Genomic DNA, 20,866 nt, shown 5'->3' with positions numbered 1-20,866 from the left:
ATTTGCGGTCAAATGCTCGGAGTAAATTGGAGTTTTGCGAACCAATTATTTGATGTGAATGGTAACACATAATATTACCATCCTACCACTGGAACGACATGTTTACAAAATGGCAGCCCCCATGGGTACTCCGTGTGTTAATCGTCTCTATTAAACATGTGCTCTTTAGGTTCCAATTAATTTGGCTAATATCCACCGAACCTATATATGAATGATTTTCTCCATCGACTGATCATAAATGGATTTATTCGTCGTCAATAGGTTCGTAAATGTGTGTTATTTACTACCTTGAATTTAGGCTATTCGCCAAGGATGGCATTTCATGATATACTGTAACTACAGTATAGACTGTACTGTTGTAACAGCAGTGATCGATACTTGGCAGCCCGGAGGGTCAAATTGTAACCATTTTTTCAACACAAATTTGATTAATACAGTCTAAGCCTAAATTGCTATGTACACTGAAACATTTTGTATTTTGAAGCACTTGGTTGAATTACATTGTAGACTACTGGAATTGTACCAAAATTTTAACTTAAATTATGCTTGTTACTTGTTAGGAAAAATTTCTCTTTGTTTTTAATAGTAGGCCGATGCTTTGATATATAAATGATCTTCACCAGAATAAATCCCACTCTGGCAGAATTTAAACAACCATTGTTAAAACCACATGAGAAACCAACCACAGAACAAAATCAGAAATATTATTACCATTAAATCTTTTGTATTGTATGTTAATTCTTATTATCATCATTAAACTTTATCTTGCATCATCATACAGTAGCAATGCCGTCTGCCACTTATTATGATATCCAGACCTTCTAGTCCCAAATTGAAAACATGTGTGTAATCTTTTCTCATACCTGAGGTAAATAGAATAAAACTAAAGATCTGCTTTGTTGGCAAACTTGGCTCCAATTATAGCACGCTATAGCTAGGAAAGTTTTATAATTCAGGTTATTGACCTGCTTGGTTGTACAGTATATGGACCTCAGGCTCTACAATTAGCCTGCAAAGCTTCTTAACACCATAATTAAGGCTCTTTTTGTAAACATTGTATGGAAATATGTTCATGTCTACAATGTTTTTAATCATACAGTGTTCACACAAAGACCCTCATACAAGAAAAAATATGTGGCAAGCGTTGCGGACTAATTGGTAAATAGAGGTCATTTTACGACCAAGGCAGCTCAATTACGTAATGTCAAGAAGGTTTTCCATGATAGCGTGCTATAGCTGGGGTCTACTGTATACAGCAGACCTTTAAGTACTGTAACCACTCGATAAGCTCGATCATGCAACCTCAGTGTTTCTTCTATCGATCTAAAGCAGAATCAACCTATTGGGAAGCACTGTACACATCAATCATTTATTAAGAATTTTGAGCACCCCTGCATCGATTTTTTTACTTCTACTAAAGTGTATGTTCTTAATTGGTTAACTTTGTTATCCACTTCTATAGTGACAGTGGCAGTTAAAACAAGTTGCTATCTGATCTTGTTTAAATGTTAGATGTTAAAGCTATATTTACACTATAGTAATAAGTGTCCAAATATATCCTTGATTCACAGATTCACTGGAGAAGAAGAAGAAGCAACGAGTACTGCTCCATCTCAATCCATTCTTGAAAAGCTACATAAGAAAGCAGAAGAGAGAAAGAGACAGAAACAGTTGACGGAAAATAGGAAGAGAAAGGAGGAAAGTGGTAAAGAGGTTGTTGAAGATGGGGACAGAAAGATGAAGAAGAGGAAAAAGCAGAAGCGAGACGATCGATCTGGAAATCATGGTGAAGATGAAGATGATGATGATACCAGAAACGGTGGAGTACATGACGAAGGAGCCACGGGACAGATTCTTGATGATGGCCATGAAGAGAGCGACCAGCGGAGGAGAAAGAAGAAAGATAAAAATAGGAGAAAGGCAGAAGGGATGGAACACAATGAATCGATCGGGTACGGTGACAGTGGGAAGGAATTAGAGGAAGGAGCTGCTGAGGGTAGGATTAATAGTCTGACCGATGTACGGGAGAAGAAGAAGAAAAAGAGAAAGAAGAGGTCCGAGGGAGACTCGGAGCAGACAGAGGCAGAGATATTAGAGGGAGATGTATCGGTCGATGATACCTCCAAAGACGGAAAGAGGAAGAGAGGAGGCAAGAAGGATAAACGGAGGCGCAAAGATGAGGATGATGTGAATGGAGAGGACTCGGCGGAGGCAAACGGCGAGGGAGAGGAAGGTCCTGACGAGAAAGGAGAAACCGAAAATAACGGAGAGAAGCTTTTTCCAGTTTTGGGAGATTTCAGTCATGCTAAGAAAGAAAAGGTAACCTTGAATATAAATCACGGCAGCTAGTCATTTTCTTCAAAGTTGCACTAGTAGTTTTATGGAAGGCAACACATGTATATGTTTCTATGTGTTCTGCAAATTTTTGAATGCATCTATAAATTATAGCCCCAACCTGATAATTCAACAGAAGAGAAAAAAACTGTTAGTATACTGCTTTTATAAATGCATAAATTTTCTAACGTCAGTGGATTACTTAATCGTTATGATTGGCTTACATATATCACAGGTCCATAGAGTATTGCCCGAGTGGCTGGCAAAGCCAACCAGAATCAGCGGTGATGTGGAGCACCAGTCTGTAAGCCTGAGTGTGATACCCGGTCTAGATGAGAGAATACTGGCAGCTCTGGCCGAGATGGAGATCAGTTCATTCTTTCCAGGTAGGTACTGTACCATGGGGTTTAAGTAGAGGGGATGGCTTGTCCCTACAGCCTGTTTTTGTCTTTGAATGCAAAATTATTTGCAGTATTTGAAAGATGGAAATAAAAGGAGAAGTACTCTCCTAAATTAAAAGACAATAATTAAAATAATGATAAAATAAAATAGAATGTTGTAGACAGATGGATATGATATATAAATATGGAAGTTTTGAAGTCTTCCCAGAAGGAAGGGGGAGGGAGGGAGGGAAGGGAAGTAAGCAATATTCCCATCCTTCTCAAAGCAAAAGGGAGACTCTTCCCTCAGCACTCCCCCCCCCCCCCCTTGCTCTACATTTAATTTCTCACTCATATTCCAAATTAAGCATTCCTGACATTTGCTGTTGTATTTCAATTTGGATTCATTTCATCACACTTTTAACAACTCCATTGTTGTGTGCTACGGTACACAACAATCAATGGTCAATATGGTCAATCTAGTTTCTTAAGAGCTGTGTGGTGGCAGGTAACTTTACTTTGTTGGAAGCTTACTGCCATTGTCCTTTCTGACCATAGGTCACCAGTTTTATTACGTACAGTATGCTGTCAGTTACAAAGTTAAAATAAAATCAAACTGTTAGCAAACTGCTTATCCACTAGAGAGCCTGTGTAGGAGAATTTGTAAAAGTAAGTTGAGAGAGGCTGTGGATGCAACGCCTTCGCACCATTCAACCTCATAGGCTCAACATCCAGGAAGAACATGACTAACTTTTCTTCTGTCCCCCCTCCTCCCCTTTTTCCCCCCCCCCCCTCCTTCACTCCTCTTCTCATAGCTCTCTTCCAACCTTTTTTCTCCACACCTTTCTGTCTTTGTCCTTCTCCAGTTTATTCCCTACCCCCTTCCCTTAGTCCTCTCTTTGTCCCTCCACTGTTTATCTCCTACCTCTCCTCTTCCCCTGTTGGTTTCTTTCTTTCTTCTCTCCATCCCTTGTCTACTAATCCCCTTACATCTATCTCTTTGTGTTCACCAGGCTCATTTACCTGTCTGTATTCTGTGCGTGTTTTTGTCCCTTCTGTTACTGTTACTTGTCATTTAGCCTTTGAAGATGATCCTGCTAGGATCGAAACGTCAGGCCAACTTACTTTGACACATTAATTAAAGTTGTTATTCTGTCATATCACCCTGCATCTTCTATGTATTTATATTTACAGACTGTAGTAATTTATACTGATGTAACTTGTTCTCTCTCATCTCTCTCACTGTCTACAGTACAAGCAGAGGTCATACCACTCATGTTACAGTCAGCCAGACATGGTATCTACCTGGGCCCCGGTGGCTACCATCCTGGGGACCTCTGTGTAGCAGCACCGACTGGCAGTGGGAAGACACTTGCCTTTGCTGTACCCATTGTACAGGTACTGGTTATTGTTTTGGGGGTTGGGGGAGGGGGTACCATGTTTACTGTGCAATATCTTATAATACAGTATTCTAGGGGTAACCTTTCCTTTGCTGTACCCATTTTACAGGTACTGGTTATTGTTTAGGGTGGGGGGGGGGGGCTTACCATGTTTACTGTGTAATATCTTATAATGTTTTACAGTTAACAGTACTAGTGTAACTTTTTTAGGAACTGTGTCATTATGAGGCATACTGTAGTGTGTATTAATGATAATATCTATCATGATTGTCATGGTTAAAACCGTTACTTAAAATAAAGTTTCCGTAAGAAAAAAAGAAAAAAATGACAATAGCTGGACTCAGTTAGGCACAAAGGTTATTTTAATCTATTTTGTTTCCCTGCTGTGATCTCACATTCTCACCATTGTTTGAAATATTACGTGTTTTAGTTGATGAAAGTCCGTCACTTATGATCACCTTTATGTATTCTCCACGATTTGCTATAATTACACCATAACATGTCCACAACTTCTTACACTTCTTCCCACCTTGTTAAATGCTTTCTTTCACAGATCTTAATCAATAGAGTACGCCAACGATTCCGTGCGTTGGTGGTGCTGCCGACCAAGAATCTAGCCGCTCAGGTGTATAAGGTCTTCCTTGGATTGTGTCAGAAGACACCATTAAAAGTGGTCATGATTGGTGGACAGAGGACCATTAAACAAGAAGAGGATTTATTGGTTAAACGGAGGTGATTTGTAATATCTCTTTATTCCACTCTCTTTAAAATATACTCCTGTCTTGTCTCAATTTGAGGGGTTTTAGAAAAGAGCGAGAGGTCTCGCACGAGCCGGTGACTTTGTATGAAACAAAACTAACAGTTCTTACGTGAAATATCTAATATATAATTATTTCAATTCTGTTCACATTCAAGTACAAGTGGAGAGAGTTTCTGCGGTGGAGATATACTAGTGGCCACCCCCGGTAGGCTGATTGACCATATAAACCACACTGAGGGATTCACTCTCAAACATCTCAGATTCCTGGTGAGTAGTCTGTAGGTTGATCTATTACAGTTTACAGGCATGAGCTTTTTCCGCGAATTCACGGAATATCTGTGATTTCTTTTCTACCTCGGGTCCAAAACAATTATCCTAACACACTGTAGCATACACAAATTGGAGCCTATACCGCAATTTTTGCAAAGTTCTGTGATTTTGTTTTTACCCCAGGCTCATCCCTGGGTTCAGCTCAGTCAACCAGAAGTTAGTAAGGGTTTGGCAAATCCAGATGGTTCCTAGCACCTAGTAGGGATCAAGTTAGGAGAATTAAATAAAAAAAGGAAAGAATTGTTCCAAAAGTGTTAAAAACAAAGCTTACATCTGTTTATTCTATTCAATTTGTTCGATCAGTGGTTCGTCGGTAAAAATTAACGATATGGTTTCATTCGAGATGCTAAAATTTGTGACGGCAAGACTTTCATCTTAGCGCATGGTGAAGAACTAATTAACAACTCTACTGTGCTGGTTTCAAGTTGGTATGTGTCAACAGAACAACAATGATCCCATCATATCTGTGATTTATGCAAAATGTTGACAGAGAGAAGATTCTATTACTTAAAATAATTGTAGATGACACACATTTGACTGAACTACTGGAGAAAGTTTTTCTTGCTTCTCTTGTAATGTTTGTAGGTGATAGATGAGGCAGACAGTATGATGGTGCAGCTGTCCAAGGACTGGATCACCAAGGTAGAGAGAGCTGTATATAAAGATACACCCTACCAGGAAGGGGGCAGCAGACATCCAAGGGGTTCCATCACAGTAGAGAGGTCAGTAACAAATATCTTCGGTAGAGTGTTGTGGTCATAAATTGCCATCAGAATTTTAAGAAACTCCACCTTCTCTCGTGGAGATGACATTATATATAAGCTCGGTTTGTGCGCTCCATGGACTCACATTTAAACCACAGTTTTATGTTATTACAGTACTAGAGGTAAATATATTTGTTGAAGCTTGGTTCTTGTCTTGTTGAGGGGATGCAGAAGGAAATTATGTATTTCAACCTTGCCGAGTATTCGTTCTGTCTCTCATACTAGTCATATCTTTCTTCGATAACCATTCAATTTTTTTTTATATTTAATTACCAATTTATTTTCTCTCGTTCTTTTTCTTTTCTCTATAGTGAATCAAGGATGGAGATGCCTGTAAGTTTGTATTATATCCTCTCATCTGACAATAGATAGACAGACAGATAGACAGACAGACAAACATTTTATTGACTTAGTCATTCGTGCATATACATTTGATGTCTCAGCCAAACTAGTTTTAATCTTTAATATATTTAGCAATTTTTTTTTATCATGCTGATATAAGAGTATCGAATGTCTTAATGTCTGCCAAGTCATCATAGCTATGGGATAGACTATTAAAGTCAAACCCTGGAGTCAAACATCAAATTCTTCTTTAAGATACAACGAGGTATGGAAACACCAGTCAATGCTTCGGTTTTAAATCATTCATCCAAAACACAACAAAATAATCTGTCATGCTACTCGTTTGGTTTTTAAAAAAACTGAATATCTATCATCCTCTCAAAGTCATCTTTGTTTACACTTGTTTTTCCATTACTATCCTTGTTCAAGTACTGTTTTATATTTCATCACATCATGTTCCTTATAATAGTCATATTTTTCCCTCACAGTTACAAAAAGTTCTCTTCTCCGCCACTCTATCACACAATCCTGAGCAGCTCTCTCACTTAAAACTGTTTCAACCACAACTAGTCACAACAAAGGCATCACATGACCAGAAACCGACCAATGAAACGAGCGTTGACAAGGATGACACAGCTGGTGATGACAGCTATGTTATCCCGTCCAGTCTGGAGGTAAGAAACCTAATTCATATCAATACATTATAAATACAGTGTTTAAATCAACATTGGTAATAGCCCATTGTGAAGCATTGCAATACTAGTTCTGTTTTGGTGACATATTGGCCTTACTCAAGAGATCAAACATGATTCTAACCAACTCGAAACCATTTGTGGTTCCTATTAAGATTCAAACCAACACTGGATGTTTGTGTAGTAATATGAAATTAAACCTTTGTTGTAGACTATTTCTTAGTAACTTAAGCCTTTAACCCTTTGATAACCTTTCAATTTTATAACTTGATGCTAATATTTATGACTACATATTTAAACATTACTTAGACTTAAATAATCCTGTTTATAATTTTTTTTAATATTTATATTGGTGATAAAATAATTAAACTGAAATGAAAGATCACATAATTATGACATCTTTTATATAACAAATTTTTTAAATGTTTTTTGACAGGAGCTCTACATGGTTTGCACCAGTGGAGAGAAACCCCTTGTAATAGCTCATCTGCTCCAAAACCTTGGCTTGTCACAGGTCTTATGTTTTACAAACTCAGTGGAGTCCAGTCACAGGTAAATGTTATTGGTTCTCCCTATTCATGGATTACACTGTTTGAATTCTTGTTGCGTAGTGCTAAGACCAACTCCAGAATTCATTGGCTGATATCAGTCATCGTTATGTTGGCTGTTGATAATGTTAGATCGAATGTACTGTTAATAATCTAATAAGCAGGCATGAGCTTTTTCCGCGAATTCGCGGAATATCCGTGATTTCTTTTCTACCTCGGGGACAAAAACTATTATCCTAACACACTGTAGCATACTCAAACTGGAGCCTATACCGCAATTTTTGCAAGTTCTGTGATTTTTTTTTTTTTCCCCAGGCTGATCCCTGAATAATGTTACGTGACATTCAAATTAACCATAATACCAGCCCTCATGATTGTAAAATGCATTAAATTGTAAGTCTTCATTTAGCATAGAATTTACAGAACTTCTTTCCTATAAACCGATAACCTTCCACCTCACAGCCCCTCTCTCCCACCCCCTCCCCCCCCCCGCCCCCTTCCCTTGCTACTTAAGTAGTATGTAGAATGAAACAGAGAAGTGTCTTTCATCAGCAGCAAGCAAAGGAAAACTAAATTTACTAGAAAATGAGCACATGAGCCCAGCCATCATCATTACAAAATGATAAAGTATCCCACCCCCCTCCCCACCCCCCACCGACCCTCTGCCAATCTCAAACAGCGAAGTAAATATTTCTTTCCAATTTTTGAAATAACACAGTTGTAAATTTTCTTCTTCACAAGCACAGTCTGTATGTGAGATCACCCAGTAACACATGCTTGAATTTGTATTGGTTCTGTGTTTTAGATTTTACTATATTATTTTATATATATATATATTATTTTTTATTTTATATATTATCTTTCGTTAGTATAGGATGCAAAATTATTACTAAGTCTTAAAAAAAAAAAATTTGAAAGTTCTCACAGTTGACCTAAGATTGGTATTGATATTTATTGTCAGCAGTGTTGAACGTTCTGCTTGAAAATATGACAAAAAAGCTCAAGTGTGAATTTCAAAGTAAGACCCTAAGTTTTCTCCTCCTTGTAACAATACCGACCTAACATAGCGATCGGTTGATCAGTAGGAACCTATCAACAGATGTTTACTGTTTTGTCTCATTTTCTATTCTGGGGATAGGTTGTATCTCTTACTAGACCTCATGGGAGACATGAAAGTCGGTGAATTTTCATCCAAGCTGAGCGGAGCTCAACGGCAGAACATGATCAAACAGTTTAAGAACGAAAGCATCCGCCTGTAAGTATCATGTTCCGATCCTGGTCACTGGGCTGAGAGGAAAGAATTTTCCAGTTAAAGAACCGCTTAGAGGGGTATCGTTTTTCTCATTAATCGTACCAGAAGAAGGCAATACGACTCAACACGAAAGCAAATTCTCAGCATCATAATAATAATAATAATAATCAACAGTTATTTTAACGACCCTTAAGCGACCACAAATGTGGGAGAAACCCCCAAGGGCTTATGGATGACAACGTACACGTCGGGTGGCTTCCAATTCAACATTTTAACGCAAATTTGGAATCTTTACAATTTAGAAAGTCATTTCAGATAACATTACTCCAACATTACTCCAGACCAACATTAAACTTGAGACATCTCAAACACGGTTGTGCTGCCACAGGGTCACATTGCTTTCTTGTATCAAACCTTTGGTTCTACCTCGCACAACACTGTTCAGATTCCTATGCGTTGAAACTCATTCGTGGCAAAATAAGCTTTTACAAGACTCCCGAAAGATCTCTCTGCCATTCCAACTGCTGTAGCAGACTCATTAACACTTGTATTGTTTTGGTCTTCCATTTGTGGATAAGTTGCCTTATTCACAGATCAGGGATAAATCACTTTACACAAAGGGTGTGAGTTTCTCAGATGTATTTGGTAATCAACTATCTGTTTTACGTTCATTAACACTCATCTTTAAGCTCTCTTATGCTCTATTATATTAAAGTCACAGTGCTATTTATTTATTGGCACAACCTTTAGTTGGTAAAAAGGTCTGAAACATTCCCGCTCTGATATTGAAAGGGGAAGGCTCTCTTGGACACAGGACCAGACAACAACGAAAAAAGAGGCCCTTTGCAGAAATTTGGGGCAGTCTTCATATCCTTTTGTTTTTCATTTGTTTTTCATTTGAAAACGGATTTATTAGATTACTCGACGTTGCGATGTTTAAATAATTCTCTCACGTTTGCCTCTGTCGTAGGTTGATCTGTTCCGATGCGATGACCAGAGGAATGGACCTCAGTAATGCTAAGTATGTCATCTCGTACGACCCTCCCCTACGGCTCAAGACCTACATACACCGTGTCGGCAGGACAGCTCGAGCCGGGCGTAAAGGGACGGCTTATACCATCCTGCTCAAAGAAGAGGTAAGGGATATGAACTACAGCCACGATAATAACTTAAAGGGTGTGAAGACTCGCGCAAAAAGAAACGTCTAATGGCGGCAATCTGACCTAGTTTCGAATGAGGTGTAACAGAAGTGTTAGACACCACCATCGATCCCAGAAAATACACACACAGCCCTGCTTACCGTCGGTAATTAGACACTAGTGTACAGTCAGTACATACAGCTGCGGTCAATACCCACAGCACAGTGAATAAACGATACAGTGATTGACATCTCAGGTCAAGCTAAAGATAACAATTAAGGTATCACGTTTCATTACTGTCTGCATTTTGTAGCGACACGAACAAAATGTCACTTGCAAGCAACAGAAAATTAACTTTTTCAGATGGCCGCACACGGTTTGGGTCGAGTCTTCAATGCCTTTAATAGACCTGCTCTTGTACACGTCAATGTAACGTTGCTTCTGCAGCATAGACAGATTTCAAAGCAAGATCACAACGTTATTCAGATGTTGGGTATTTTTTTGGTTGAAATGGTTGCACCAGCCTTAGGTTAAAAAATAGAGGCTTCTTAAACTGTTATTTTCCTTGAAATTAAATCAGGTTTCTTGCATTTTGAGGAAAAAAGGAATGTGCATCTGTTTTTGGGGCTATATTTTTGACTAACCGTTCATCTTATAGGGGACGACGTCTGGCCATACCGATGAACAATCAAATTAACAGTTGCTCTGTTAATGGGTAGTATCTTATTAATAGGCAAAGATTGAACGAAGGTAATATTTAAGAAGTTAATAATGCCAGTTGTTCATATCATGTCCTTGATTCAATTCTAGGTTGGAAAGTTCATGAAGATGGTGAAGCGAGCTTCATCGAAAGGAATTCAGCAGGTTGCTGTAGAAAGCAGCGACTTTGAAGATTTGGTGGATGGTTACCAGAGGGCGCTGAAGAAGTTACCACAATCATTAAAGGTATTATATACAGTATATATATATATGTATATATAATTGAAAATCGTAATGAGTTGGAAAATCAAGAACAGTGAAAAAACTTCCAGCCTCCACCGGGATTCGAAACCGGGCCGGGTCATAATTCCACTGTAGGCGTTTGTCAACTGTATCGAACAATACTAGTTCTGTTTTTGATGACATATTTTGCCTTACTCTAGAGATCAAACATGATGCTAGCCAACTCGAAAATCATTTGTGATTCCTAAAGCTGGATCTCGAAAGAGATACTTTGAACAGACTTTATGTTAATGAAATGGAGGTAAACGACAAAGGCAAATGAATATATATAAATGAAATTCGAAATGAGTTGGAAAATCAAGAACAGTGAAAAAACTTCCAGCCTCCACCGGGATTCGAACCCGGGCCTCCCACTATATATATAAATATATATATGTATATATATATATATATATATTGTATATTGATATTAAAGAAGCCAGTATTTTGTAAATGTTGCTTTTGGATGTCGCCATAGCTGAAAAAAAGTATTTGCATAAGTGTTTATGATCATAAAGAGTTATCAAATCGTTGGTTAGGGAGGTCTTTGTTGTAAGCCTTGATGGACCAGATCAATTTGTACGTGCTTTTGCCGATGCTGATCATGAAACCGTAATACCTTAAAATATGTTAAGCCATCGATATTACTTGGTATTATCATTTGTTATACAGGGAGAGAGTTATCAACAGAAGAACAGGTGACCCCAGGATGGATCATGGATGGTCCACAACCCCAATGGTATCCAATACCCTAACCCATTGAGAAGTGGGTTAAAACTTCTACTCTACGCACGGGACGATCCAAAACCGAAGCTCACGTCACTTCACAGCTCCGATCACCATTTCCAATCCAAGACATTTGTGGACCTTCCTGATAGTTTGCTGAATAGAAAGCTTTTGGAGGATATCTTCCTATACACCTCTGCATTTACACCAGTTTTGAACATTTTATTCAGATGGGATGGTGGAATTAAGGAAGGAGGTTCTACAAAATCTGTTCTTTCTTCCAGTTGATCAATTTGTGAGTTGTCTTCTTGCTACGAAAGAGAAAATTCTGGGCAATCCTTTGAAAATTAAATCTGCAAAAGGTCTAGATTAGACAAAGGAACGGCAAAATCTGTCACGTAGCAACGTTTTCACCGGCTTTCAAATTCGCCAATTTTGTGCAAGTTTGGATGCAGTAAGATTCCAGTTGGTCAAACAAGTGCCTCTCAGATCTTTCACTCAGATGAGTTATTCAATAATTCCTCTCAGAGAACATTTTTTGTCTCCCAGGCATTATGGTAACATTTATGCTTTGTATATATGCTCAAAGGCACACTGATTCACATGCAGGTAATATTGTCTTTTCCAAACAAAGAAGAAAAATTCATCCATTGAAATTAAATTTAAATATTGTTTTACAGTGTAAAAACAAAACATCCATTGGCTCAACTCGGTGCTTTTGATGATTTAGGCGGTAATCTTTTTTGTAGCTCTAAGTGGTACAGGAACAGAACAAGTAACGATGAAACCGTTACTTAACTTGTCAATATTAACTTGAGCATTACTGTACAATTACTAATACGACAAGTTACTAACGAGAAACAATAAGAGTAAAGCAAAACAATGAAAATAAATTAATGATTGAAGCCATCTTGTGGATAATATGGACCAAAATTCAGTGAAGACTCTTTTTTTTGTCGTCAATCTTTGTCACCACGACACAACTTGTGAGCATGTGAATTACAACAATATCAGTATACTGCCATCATTAAATTGTGTGACAAACAGTCTTCTGTGGGTTCGAAAAAACTATTGCTGATTTGGAAATAAAAGGATCATGTAACACTTGTTGTATTAAAAGGAGTGTGATTTATAAAACCTTTCTATTGTTTGATTCGATTTATTTCACACCAAAATGAAAAAGACAGTGTAAGACACCTTGACAACACAGGACACATGGTGTAGGAATAACATAGAAAAGCCTGTCCAGGAGACGCATGTCCACTGTGGTCCCTGTACATACAAAACAATAAATAAAGAGAAGTTGGAATGCTCAGAACAAGGATGAACCTGGAGTAAAAATAAAATCACGGAACTTTGCAAAAATTGCGGCATAGGTTCCAGTTTTCCTATGCTACAGTGTGTTAGGACAATAGTTTTTGTCCCCCTGCAGGTTGGATATCCATAGGTAATGGAAAACATGCGAACGACGGATCAAATGATACAACGCTGTTGTAGAAATTCACGGAAATTGAGAAGTGTAAATCTCGGAGGTAGAAAAGAAATCACGGATATTTCGCGGAAAGAGCTCATGCCTGCTTAGAAGCTTATATATGTTAATGGAACACTGTAGTCTGGAGTGCTACAAGCATAGGGTTACAATCTTTCATCCGAATGGGGACAACTTGTCAACCGATGTTGTCCAGCAAACTCATTTCCACTGTTGTACCCTGTGACAGAATAAAGTTTAACAAATGAAGAACACAAAATATGAATACAAAGATCGGATATTAAGCTGCATTGCTTCAGATTTATTTTGGCTTTATTTTCTAGTTGTGTTTGCAAAGACAAAGCAATTAATAAATTAAGATTAATATATACTTTTCATTTTGTTATTAAACACACTTCACACAGTTTTTTGTTTTTTTTATTTCACTATTTTTTTCCTTTTTCAGTTCTCGGATCGAGAACGGGTTTGCTTTTCTAAAGCCAGATCAATACCACTATTAATACAATTCCTGAAACAGATAACAATTTTTATGCTTGTACCATTTTGTGTCTGTGACTTGTTACGTCAAGCTGGAGTTGCTAACATATTTTACTCTTTTATTTTCCTCTATTTCGACAATTATCATAATGGCATAAATTACAACATCAGTTGTTAGTGTACACTATAAGTTATTACACCGATCACAGTTTGGCATCAATAATTTTACACCTGCCGTTTAAGGTACAGAGATATGCAAACTGGAATATAATCGCTAGTTGAGTTTATAATCCACATTATATAAAAATGTGTGTACAGTTTTGAGAGTCAATGATGAACACAGCAATATTTTAATTCATCTCAATTGAGGAAACCTAACATGACAAACACACTTTTACATTACTATAAAACACAAAGATAATGAGAGAAAATATAACACATTACAAATTACATTCATTTCTTAAACCTCCATTTCTCTTCCAAGTACAAAAATAAGAATCGCCATAACAACAGGAAAAAGGGAGAAAGTGGGTGGCATCTGTTACAAAAATATTTCACTCGCAACCATCCACTTTTGATAGACAATTCTTTGGTAGTCTGTTTTCCAATTTTCATCACCCATCCTCTCCCCGCCCCACACCCCTAAAATTTATCCGCAATGTAACTTAGTCCTTACATTTATCAGACAATATATAACAGTGCAGGGATGAGCCTGGGGTAAAAACAAAATCACGGAACTTTGCAAAACTTGCGGTATAGGCTCCCGTTTGCGTATGCTACAGTGTGTTTGGATAATAGTTTTTAGTCCCTGAGGTAGAAAAGAAATCACGGATATTCCGCGAATTCGCGGAAAAAGCTCATGGCTGACAGTGGAGGATCTATAGGAATCTCAGAGTCTAGGTGGATTCATATGGAGAGATACATAGCCAGATGTAGAGGATAATTTTTAACCGCAACCATTCCTACGGGCAACACGAGGTTTAGTACTCAAATCAAGCGTAAAAAAACATATACCTCTTCAATTCATCATCACAATCTAGAACACTGTTTACACACAGAGTGCTCCCTGCATCAAACCAATAGAACATGTCCTTTGGAGGAGGTGGGGCAGTAAAGTAGCTCTGGGGTAAAAGTAAAAGAGGGCGGGATCATCCACAAACCACAAACAGGGTCAGAATAACAGCATAGCAAAAATATTTTCAAACTTATCCAGGCTTTCCTTCTCAACTGCCCCTCATCCAACCCTCCCACCACCCCCTCCCCCCACTCATCACCACCTTGCTCACAAGCCCCAAGTAGAATAACTTGATTATGCCGCTTATAGGCACATGTCTGTTTCCCCTTCCCCCCCCCCTCTCTGCCATGGTTAAGGAATTCTGTGAGTTGAAATATCTTCATTTTGCAATGACATGCCATTGAAAATATAATTCCAAGATACCACTGTGTAAACAACAAAACTGATCTTTACTTTAAGAACAAACCCTGAAAAACTGAAAATCTTTGGTTAAACAGCCACATTTTAAAGAAGAAAGAAAAGAGTTGATCCGTTTGGAAATCCACTTTTAACTCAATAAATCACCCATTCTTTACGGACCTTGTAAACTTTTAAAACCAGGAAAACAATAAGCCAAGGTCAGAAAATGAAAGATGGCTGGTTTTCATATTACATGATGGTTAATCTCCCTCGATGAGTGGAATTATTGAAACTAACGATTACGTTTATACACAGGCGTTTCTACAACATTCAAGGTTAAATTGTTATTATAATTTAGAGCAACTTCACAAAACGTTGACACGGAGTGGTTTCTTTTGGCCCTGCATCAGTAACTTGTAAGAAAAGCTTAATATATTTTTCAAGTTATCCCAAACGTCCAGGCACTGGTATTCATGGTTTTGTCTATACCAAGATTCACCATTGCTGCAATTAACACCTGTCTAAGACTACAATAACCATGACTACAATAACCAGGAAAACAGTAACCATGACAACATGACAAGTTGAATATCCTGAAAACTATACACTTACTAGTTACTAAAAAATACTAATAAATTTGAAATGTTTCAGATAGCCACCGTTCCCCCCACCCACTTCCCATAAATTTCTCAAATATTTTAATTATGAGGTTCAGCTTAACTATATATGATCAAAACTCTTGCAGACCTACCAAAAGTTTAAAGTTTGAAAAAGTCAACATTTTTTTGGACAAATAAAGGAACAGCAAACATAACCTACATCTGTAGCATGATAAACAATGACAACATCAGAAACAAAGACAACTTTATCGAGATATCTAGCATACAAAATCTGGCTCCATTTTTGAGATAATGAGAATTTTAAAATCTTTGCAAGAAGGAGGGGGGTGGCTGCCTTTTGTCAATGTGTGATGTCATAGTGCCACAAGGAGGTGAAAATATTTTATTTTCCCTTAGTTTTTGTATGGTCATTCTCTACAAATTTGCAAAATGTATGCAAACAGTTTGAACAATTAATTAAGACCACTGTCAGTAATTAGATCATCTCAAGAACTTCAAAAAATTTGAGAAATTCAAAATTTGCAAAACATACAATGTCAATTATACAGAATATAAACATTGTAAGAGATAAATAAACACATTAAAAATATTTTATTTTAGAATATTTTTATAATTTTATTTTAATAGTTTTATTATATGTTATATTTGATTTGATGATGTCATTTTTAGACTTGTTCAAGTCTTCTCTCTTGTGTAAGCATGAACTTTGACATGGTTGATATATCCCACAATGCATAAGACCTTGTTTTTGACTTGTGAGGGGAAGCCGCTTATTGCAAGCAGATCATTCAGTCCTGTGTGTGGAGAAACATTGAAACTATGATATCAACCAACCCAATGAGAATAAAGATTTTTTCTTTAGTTGTTTCAGAAATTGCCCCATCATACAGTAGGTAACTCTACCACACAGACCAGGGATGCTGGTTGGGTTTGCTTTCCTCTTAAAGGGTGTGAAGACTCGCGCAAAAAGAAACGCCTCATGCCGGTAATCTGACCTAGATTCGAATGTGGTGTAACAGAAGTGTTAGACACCACTATCGATCCCAGAAAATACACACACAGCTAGCTACCGTCGGTAATTAGACACTAGTGTACAGTCAGTACATACAGCTGCGGTCAATACCCACAGCACAGTGTACAAATGAAACAGTGATGGACTTCTCAGGTCCAGCTAAGGATAACAAGGTATCACGTTTCATTACTGTCTGCATTTTGTAGCGACACGAACAAAGCGTCACTTGCAAGCAACAGAAAGTTAACTTTTTCAGATGGCCGCACATGGTTTGGGCGAGTTTTCAATGCCTTTAATGTGTTTGTGCTTTATACACTGGAAACAATACCTTGCGACCACACCCAATTGCTTTAAATATCAAATGAAAGGCCGAAGCAGGAATTAACAAAATGAAAGAAGGAATTACACTTAAACAAACACAACACTTATGAAAGAATGAAAAAAACAAAAATCCACATAGATAAAAAGTAACGTAAATTCTAGAGAAAAGTTTGCATAACCAATCTGGAAAGAGATTTTAAACCAAAGTTTGAGTTTCTTAATTTAAGAGGAATGAAGTCACCCAAAGTAAAAGAACTCGTTGTTAAATTCTGACATGAAGAAATGTTGTTATATTAATAATTTTAAAGGAAACAAAAATTGAACAAGAGAGCAAAGAAAAGGAAAATGTGAGAGAAATTAAAACTGAACCGAAAGACGAATGGTGGTGCAACAAAACTACTGAGTTGGGACAGATTGCTGCTAAATTAATCTTTTCATATAGCTATAATAATAAATTCATAACGTGAACCATAAAATATCTTTCCATCTGTTCATAAAGTAAATGAGAATATAACAAATAATATTTTAGACATTGCTTAATTTGGTCTTGTCCTTCATTCTGATCATATTTAACTTAATTTATTATTCCCCCAAATCCCCCCACCCCCAATCCCCCCATCCCCTCTGCCCACTGATAGAAATCTAAATGATGCACTGATAAAAATTTTTTTTAAAAAAAGTGGAGAAATGTAGAGCCATTATATATAGGACTGACAGAATTTAGTTTGGTCTAATTTTAGTCTTAAGAGTGTTTAATACAGAATCTCCTAAAGAGTTTCTTTCACCATATTAACTAAACTGCTTACAATGGATGGTTCATTGAAACTGTAATGCCTCCCTCACAGTCGACACATTGCAAAACCCCAAACAAGGAGACTTCTTAAATTTCTTAAAACGTTAGGACATGGACAAGTAACTTTAGACTCTTACTATATAAACAAAATAGAAAGAAAAAAAGAAAGAAGAAAGTAATGAAATGCACAACCTAGATTATCGATGTAAGAGAAACTTACTGCTTGTAGATCCATGACAGTTTTTGTCTGCTTATTCTTAGTACAATGCATATTCATGGAAATTAAGTAGGTGGGAGGGGGAGGGAGGAGGGGCAAGGGGGAGGGAGGAGGGGCAAGGGGATTGGGGAGGGGGCAGGTAAAGAGGAGGCCATGAGTGAGGTATTAAAGGAAAAGCATGTTACCAGACTCTTTGATGTACTTATTCAATTAAATCATATCTTCACAGACCTTCCCATGAGAAAACATACTAACATTCCCCCCCCATCTCCCCCATTCCCATACAACCCTCATCCTACAACCATTCCCATACTTACTCATTTCCAAAGCATGCATGACTCCCTCCCAACCCAATCACGCACATGACGTTTTAAAATCACTGACCATTTTAAAGTCAGTGAGTGTAGAAGCTTTTGACCAACTTTTTACATCTATAGGTTAAGACTGTACTATTTCTTACCAACTTTTTATAAGTGAACTTTGATGCAACTAATAAATGCCAACACAGAGAATAACAAAAAAACCATATTTAACAGTGCAAGTGCGCATATCAAACTACAGTTCTAGTATTCTTCTAACTAGTCTTGGCAACGTATTTTAGGGTTCTATTTCATCCAAATTTTGCGACGATACCAACTTTTGGCAAGGACAATATAATTGCACATTCTTTTTGTGCACAAAAAAAAAGATTATTTGAATAATTAATGATTAAAATTATGCAGACTAGGTCATCATATCTATCCTCTCCCCTTATAAACCTCAAATGAATAAATTGATTATTCCGAGTTTTTTCTGTCGGAATCCATCAATGCCAGATTTATTGAATACTAATTAATTGCTGAAAATACATATCATTAAACTGCTAGTCTTATTTTTGAGGTTACCATCACAATTGCCGTAGAATCATATACCTTTTTTTTTTTCCATATTTTATTTTATAACTTAATATCCAGCCTTTCATTTTATTTCTTATCACTGAACAACTACAAATAGCTACAAAGCCATCCCTACTCCTTCCCCCCCCCCCCCCAAAAAAAATCCACCAAAAGAGAAAGAAAATATCTTAAAAAGTTGCTAGCCTTGATATTAATTGAATATATACATCATAGAAATCTTAAAGCCAATCACTCAGAAATTTACAGAGGAAGCAACGCCTTTTTTTAAACATTTTTCACAACTTATCGCTTTAACTGTAATACCAGCACATGTATTGCTGTACAAACAACGCTATATTATACAACTATCTACAATGCAATTGTTAGCACAACATATACATACAAACATACACAACTAAATACATACATACACACATTCATACATATATTATATACTTAAATATTAACCTCATATGCCTGGTGTAGCAAAAAGTGAGAAAGATGATGTTACAAAAACTTTCTTCTTGAAAATATCTGATATCTCTTAGAGAATTCACCGATTCAGGAATTAGATAGCCAGTTTGTGGTTTGGACTGTGCATGTTGTAGATCAAAGGATAGTAATATAACAATGAAAGCACGGTTCACATTTATATCCGCTACAAATGTGCCACATGCCTGGTACCGAGATAACACAAAATACTTGAACGGTAGTTTTTTTTTTCTGAAGAAGAATGAAGTTGTCCTGGCCAATGGAGAGGGGTATAAGTACAGGGGTTAGGTTTAGGGGTACGGTAACCCCTTAAAAGTTCCTCACTTTTACTGAGATAGCTAGCATTAAATCATTTTCTCAAGGATACTACAAACTGTCAAAATTTCCTCTCTTCATATTGGCGTGATGAATTCTACGATATAGAGTTAACACCACAGTAAACAATAGTTTAGAGGGCTATTCAGAGTTCTTGTGAATCTCATCCACACAGTGCTCGATTGTTTAATTTGTTACTTGTGAAGTTTCACAAGTTTTTCATGCTGCCTTTCTTGCCACTTACCAGGCATGTTAGGATGTAAGTGAAGAACCGGTTTCATCCGGTTTGCCAAACCACAGTTGATATGAAACATCCGAGCAGGAAGTGGCAACAAAATGCAGAAAGGCAAATTACAGTGGACATCAATTTTGTTGACAAAATTATTTTGACCAAATTTGGGTAAGATTGTGTAACACACATATGGTTATTAATAATTTCACACTGAATAGGTTAATATTTTGAGATATAACAGCCTGTGTCTCTTGGAAGTGTTTTATGTACATTAGCATTAACTCCAAACACTGAAATCTTGACTGGTTCAGTTGTGTCACGTGACAAAAGTTTTGACAAACGTTAATATGTTATTAATAGGTTAATATGTACTGCACACAATATATGATGCCTTTGTAGAGACAAATTAGTCTCCTTAAAGAGTTATAAAGAATCTTTGTGAGAAAGTGTGATAAAACAAGGTCTTTGACTGTGCACATAGACAACACTAACAAGCCTACAGAATAGAGAAATTTAATACTCCAATGAGGTATGGTAAATCAATCGCTGGGCGAGAGATCTTAACGGCAAAAAAATTTTGTTCTTTTACAGCTTATGATACTTTCCGATAATAACGAAATGCTACGTTGAACTAAATATTTTGTATGTTCGACGATAAATGGCAACATTACGTATGCCAGTTTTAAGGTATCAGGTGAGGGTAGACAGCCACAAGATACACCAGGTCCAATCCTTTCGGGGATCAAATGGCACAGAGGGTGTGGGTTTTGTCGCCATGGTTACCTCATACCGGCATTTTCCATTGGTTGTTCTAACGGTCCCTGCGGCCGCCAGACACTGACAGTGCGGTCACTACGAAAGGAATGATAGAATGGAATATATGAGTTATAAGACAGAATCATAAATAATCATCTAATAAAGATGGAAAATAAGAAATGTGTATCCTAATCAGTAAAAGGTG

The 20,866-nt window shown here is 37.2% G+C and overlaps 2 protein-coding genes across 5 annotated transcripts in view; one reads left to right on the top strand and one right to left on the bottom strand.

Annotated features, from left to right (window-relative positions):
* The first annotated feature begins 104 nt into the window (after positions 1-104).
* Positions 105-13,911, top strand: LOC139983802 (ATP-dependent RNA helicase DDX51-like). The gene is made up of 14 exons (XM_071997582.1): positions 105-261; positions 1,572-2,319; positions 2,570-2,720; positions 3,967-4,112; positions 4,668-4,846; positions 5,030-5,141; positions 5,790-5,926; positions 6,280-6,301; positions 6,799-6,984; positions 7,439-7,554; positions 8,689-8,805; positions 9,773-9,938; positions 10,752-10,886; positions 11,595-13,911. Exons 1-14 carry the CDS (start codon positions 239-241, stop codon positions 11,622-11,624), a joined length of 2,268 nt encoding a protein of 755 aa, XP_071853683.1. The 5' UTR covers positions 105-238; the 3' UTR covers positions 11,625-13,911.
* LOC139983801 (kinesin-like protein KIF21A) overlaps positions 13,411-20,866 on the bottom strand; it is a 90,067-nt gene continuing 82,611 nt past the window's right edge. For all 4 annotated transcript variants that reach the window (XM_071997577.1, XM_071997576.1, XM_071997579.1 and 1 more), the window contains one exon: positions 13,411-20,757. In XM_071997577.1, the coding sequence (XP_071853678.1) occupies positions 20,685-20,757 (73 nt within the window). In that variant the 3' untranslated portion in view covers positions 13,411-20,684. The remainder of the gene's footprint in view (positions 20,758-20,866) is intronic.

The sequence above is a fragment of the Apostichopus japonicus genome, chromosome 16 (genome assembly GCF_037975245.1).
Source record: "Apostichopus japonicus isolate 1M-3 chromosome 16, ASM3797524v1, whole genome shotgun sequence".
NCBI lineage: Eukaryota > Metazoa > Echinodermata > Holothuroidea > Aspidochirotida > Stichopodidae > Apostichopus > Apostichopus japonicus.
Note: the sequence above shows the minus strand (reverse complement) of the source record. Positions and strands in the feature narration are given on the sequence as shown.

Bases quoted from the DNA above. Each gene is read 5' to 3' on its own strand.
- LOC139983802 (XM_071997582.1), top strand. From the start codon at position 239: ATGGATTTATTCGTCGTCAATAG. The intron at 262-1,571 runs GTTCGTAAATGT...CTTGATTCACAG, and splicing joins GATTTATTCGTCGTCAATAG to ATTCACTGGAGAAGAAGAAG. The intron at 5,927-6,279 runs GTCAGTAACAAA...TTTTCTCTATAG, and splicing joins GGTTCCATCACAGTAGAGAG to TGAATCAAGGATGGAGATGC.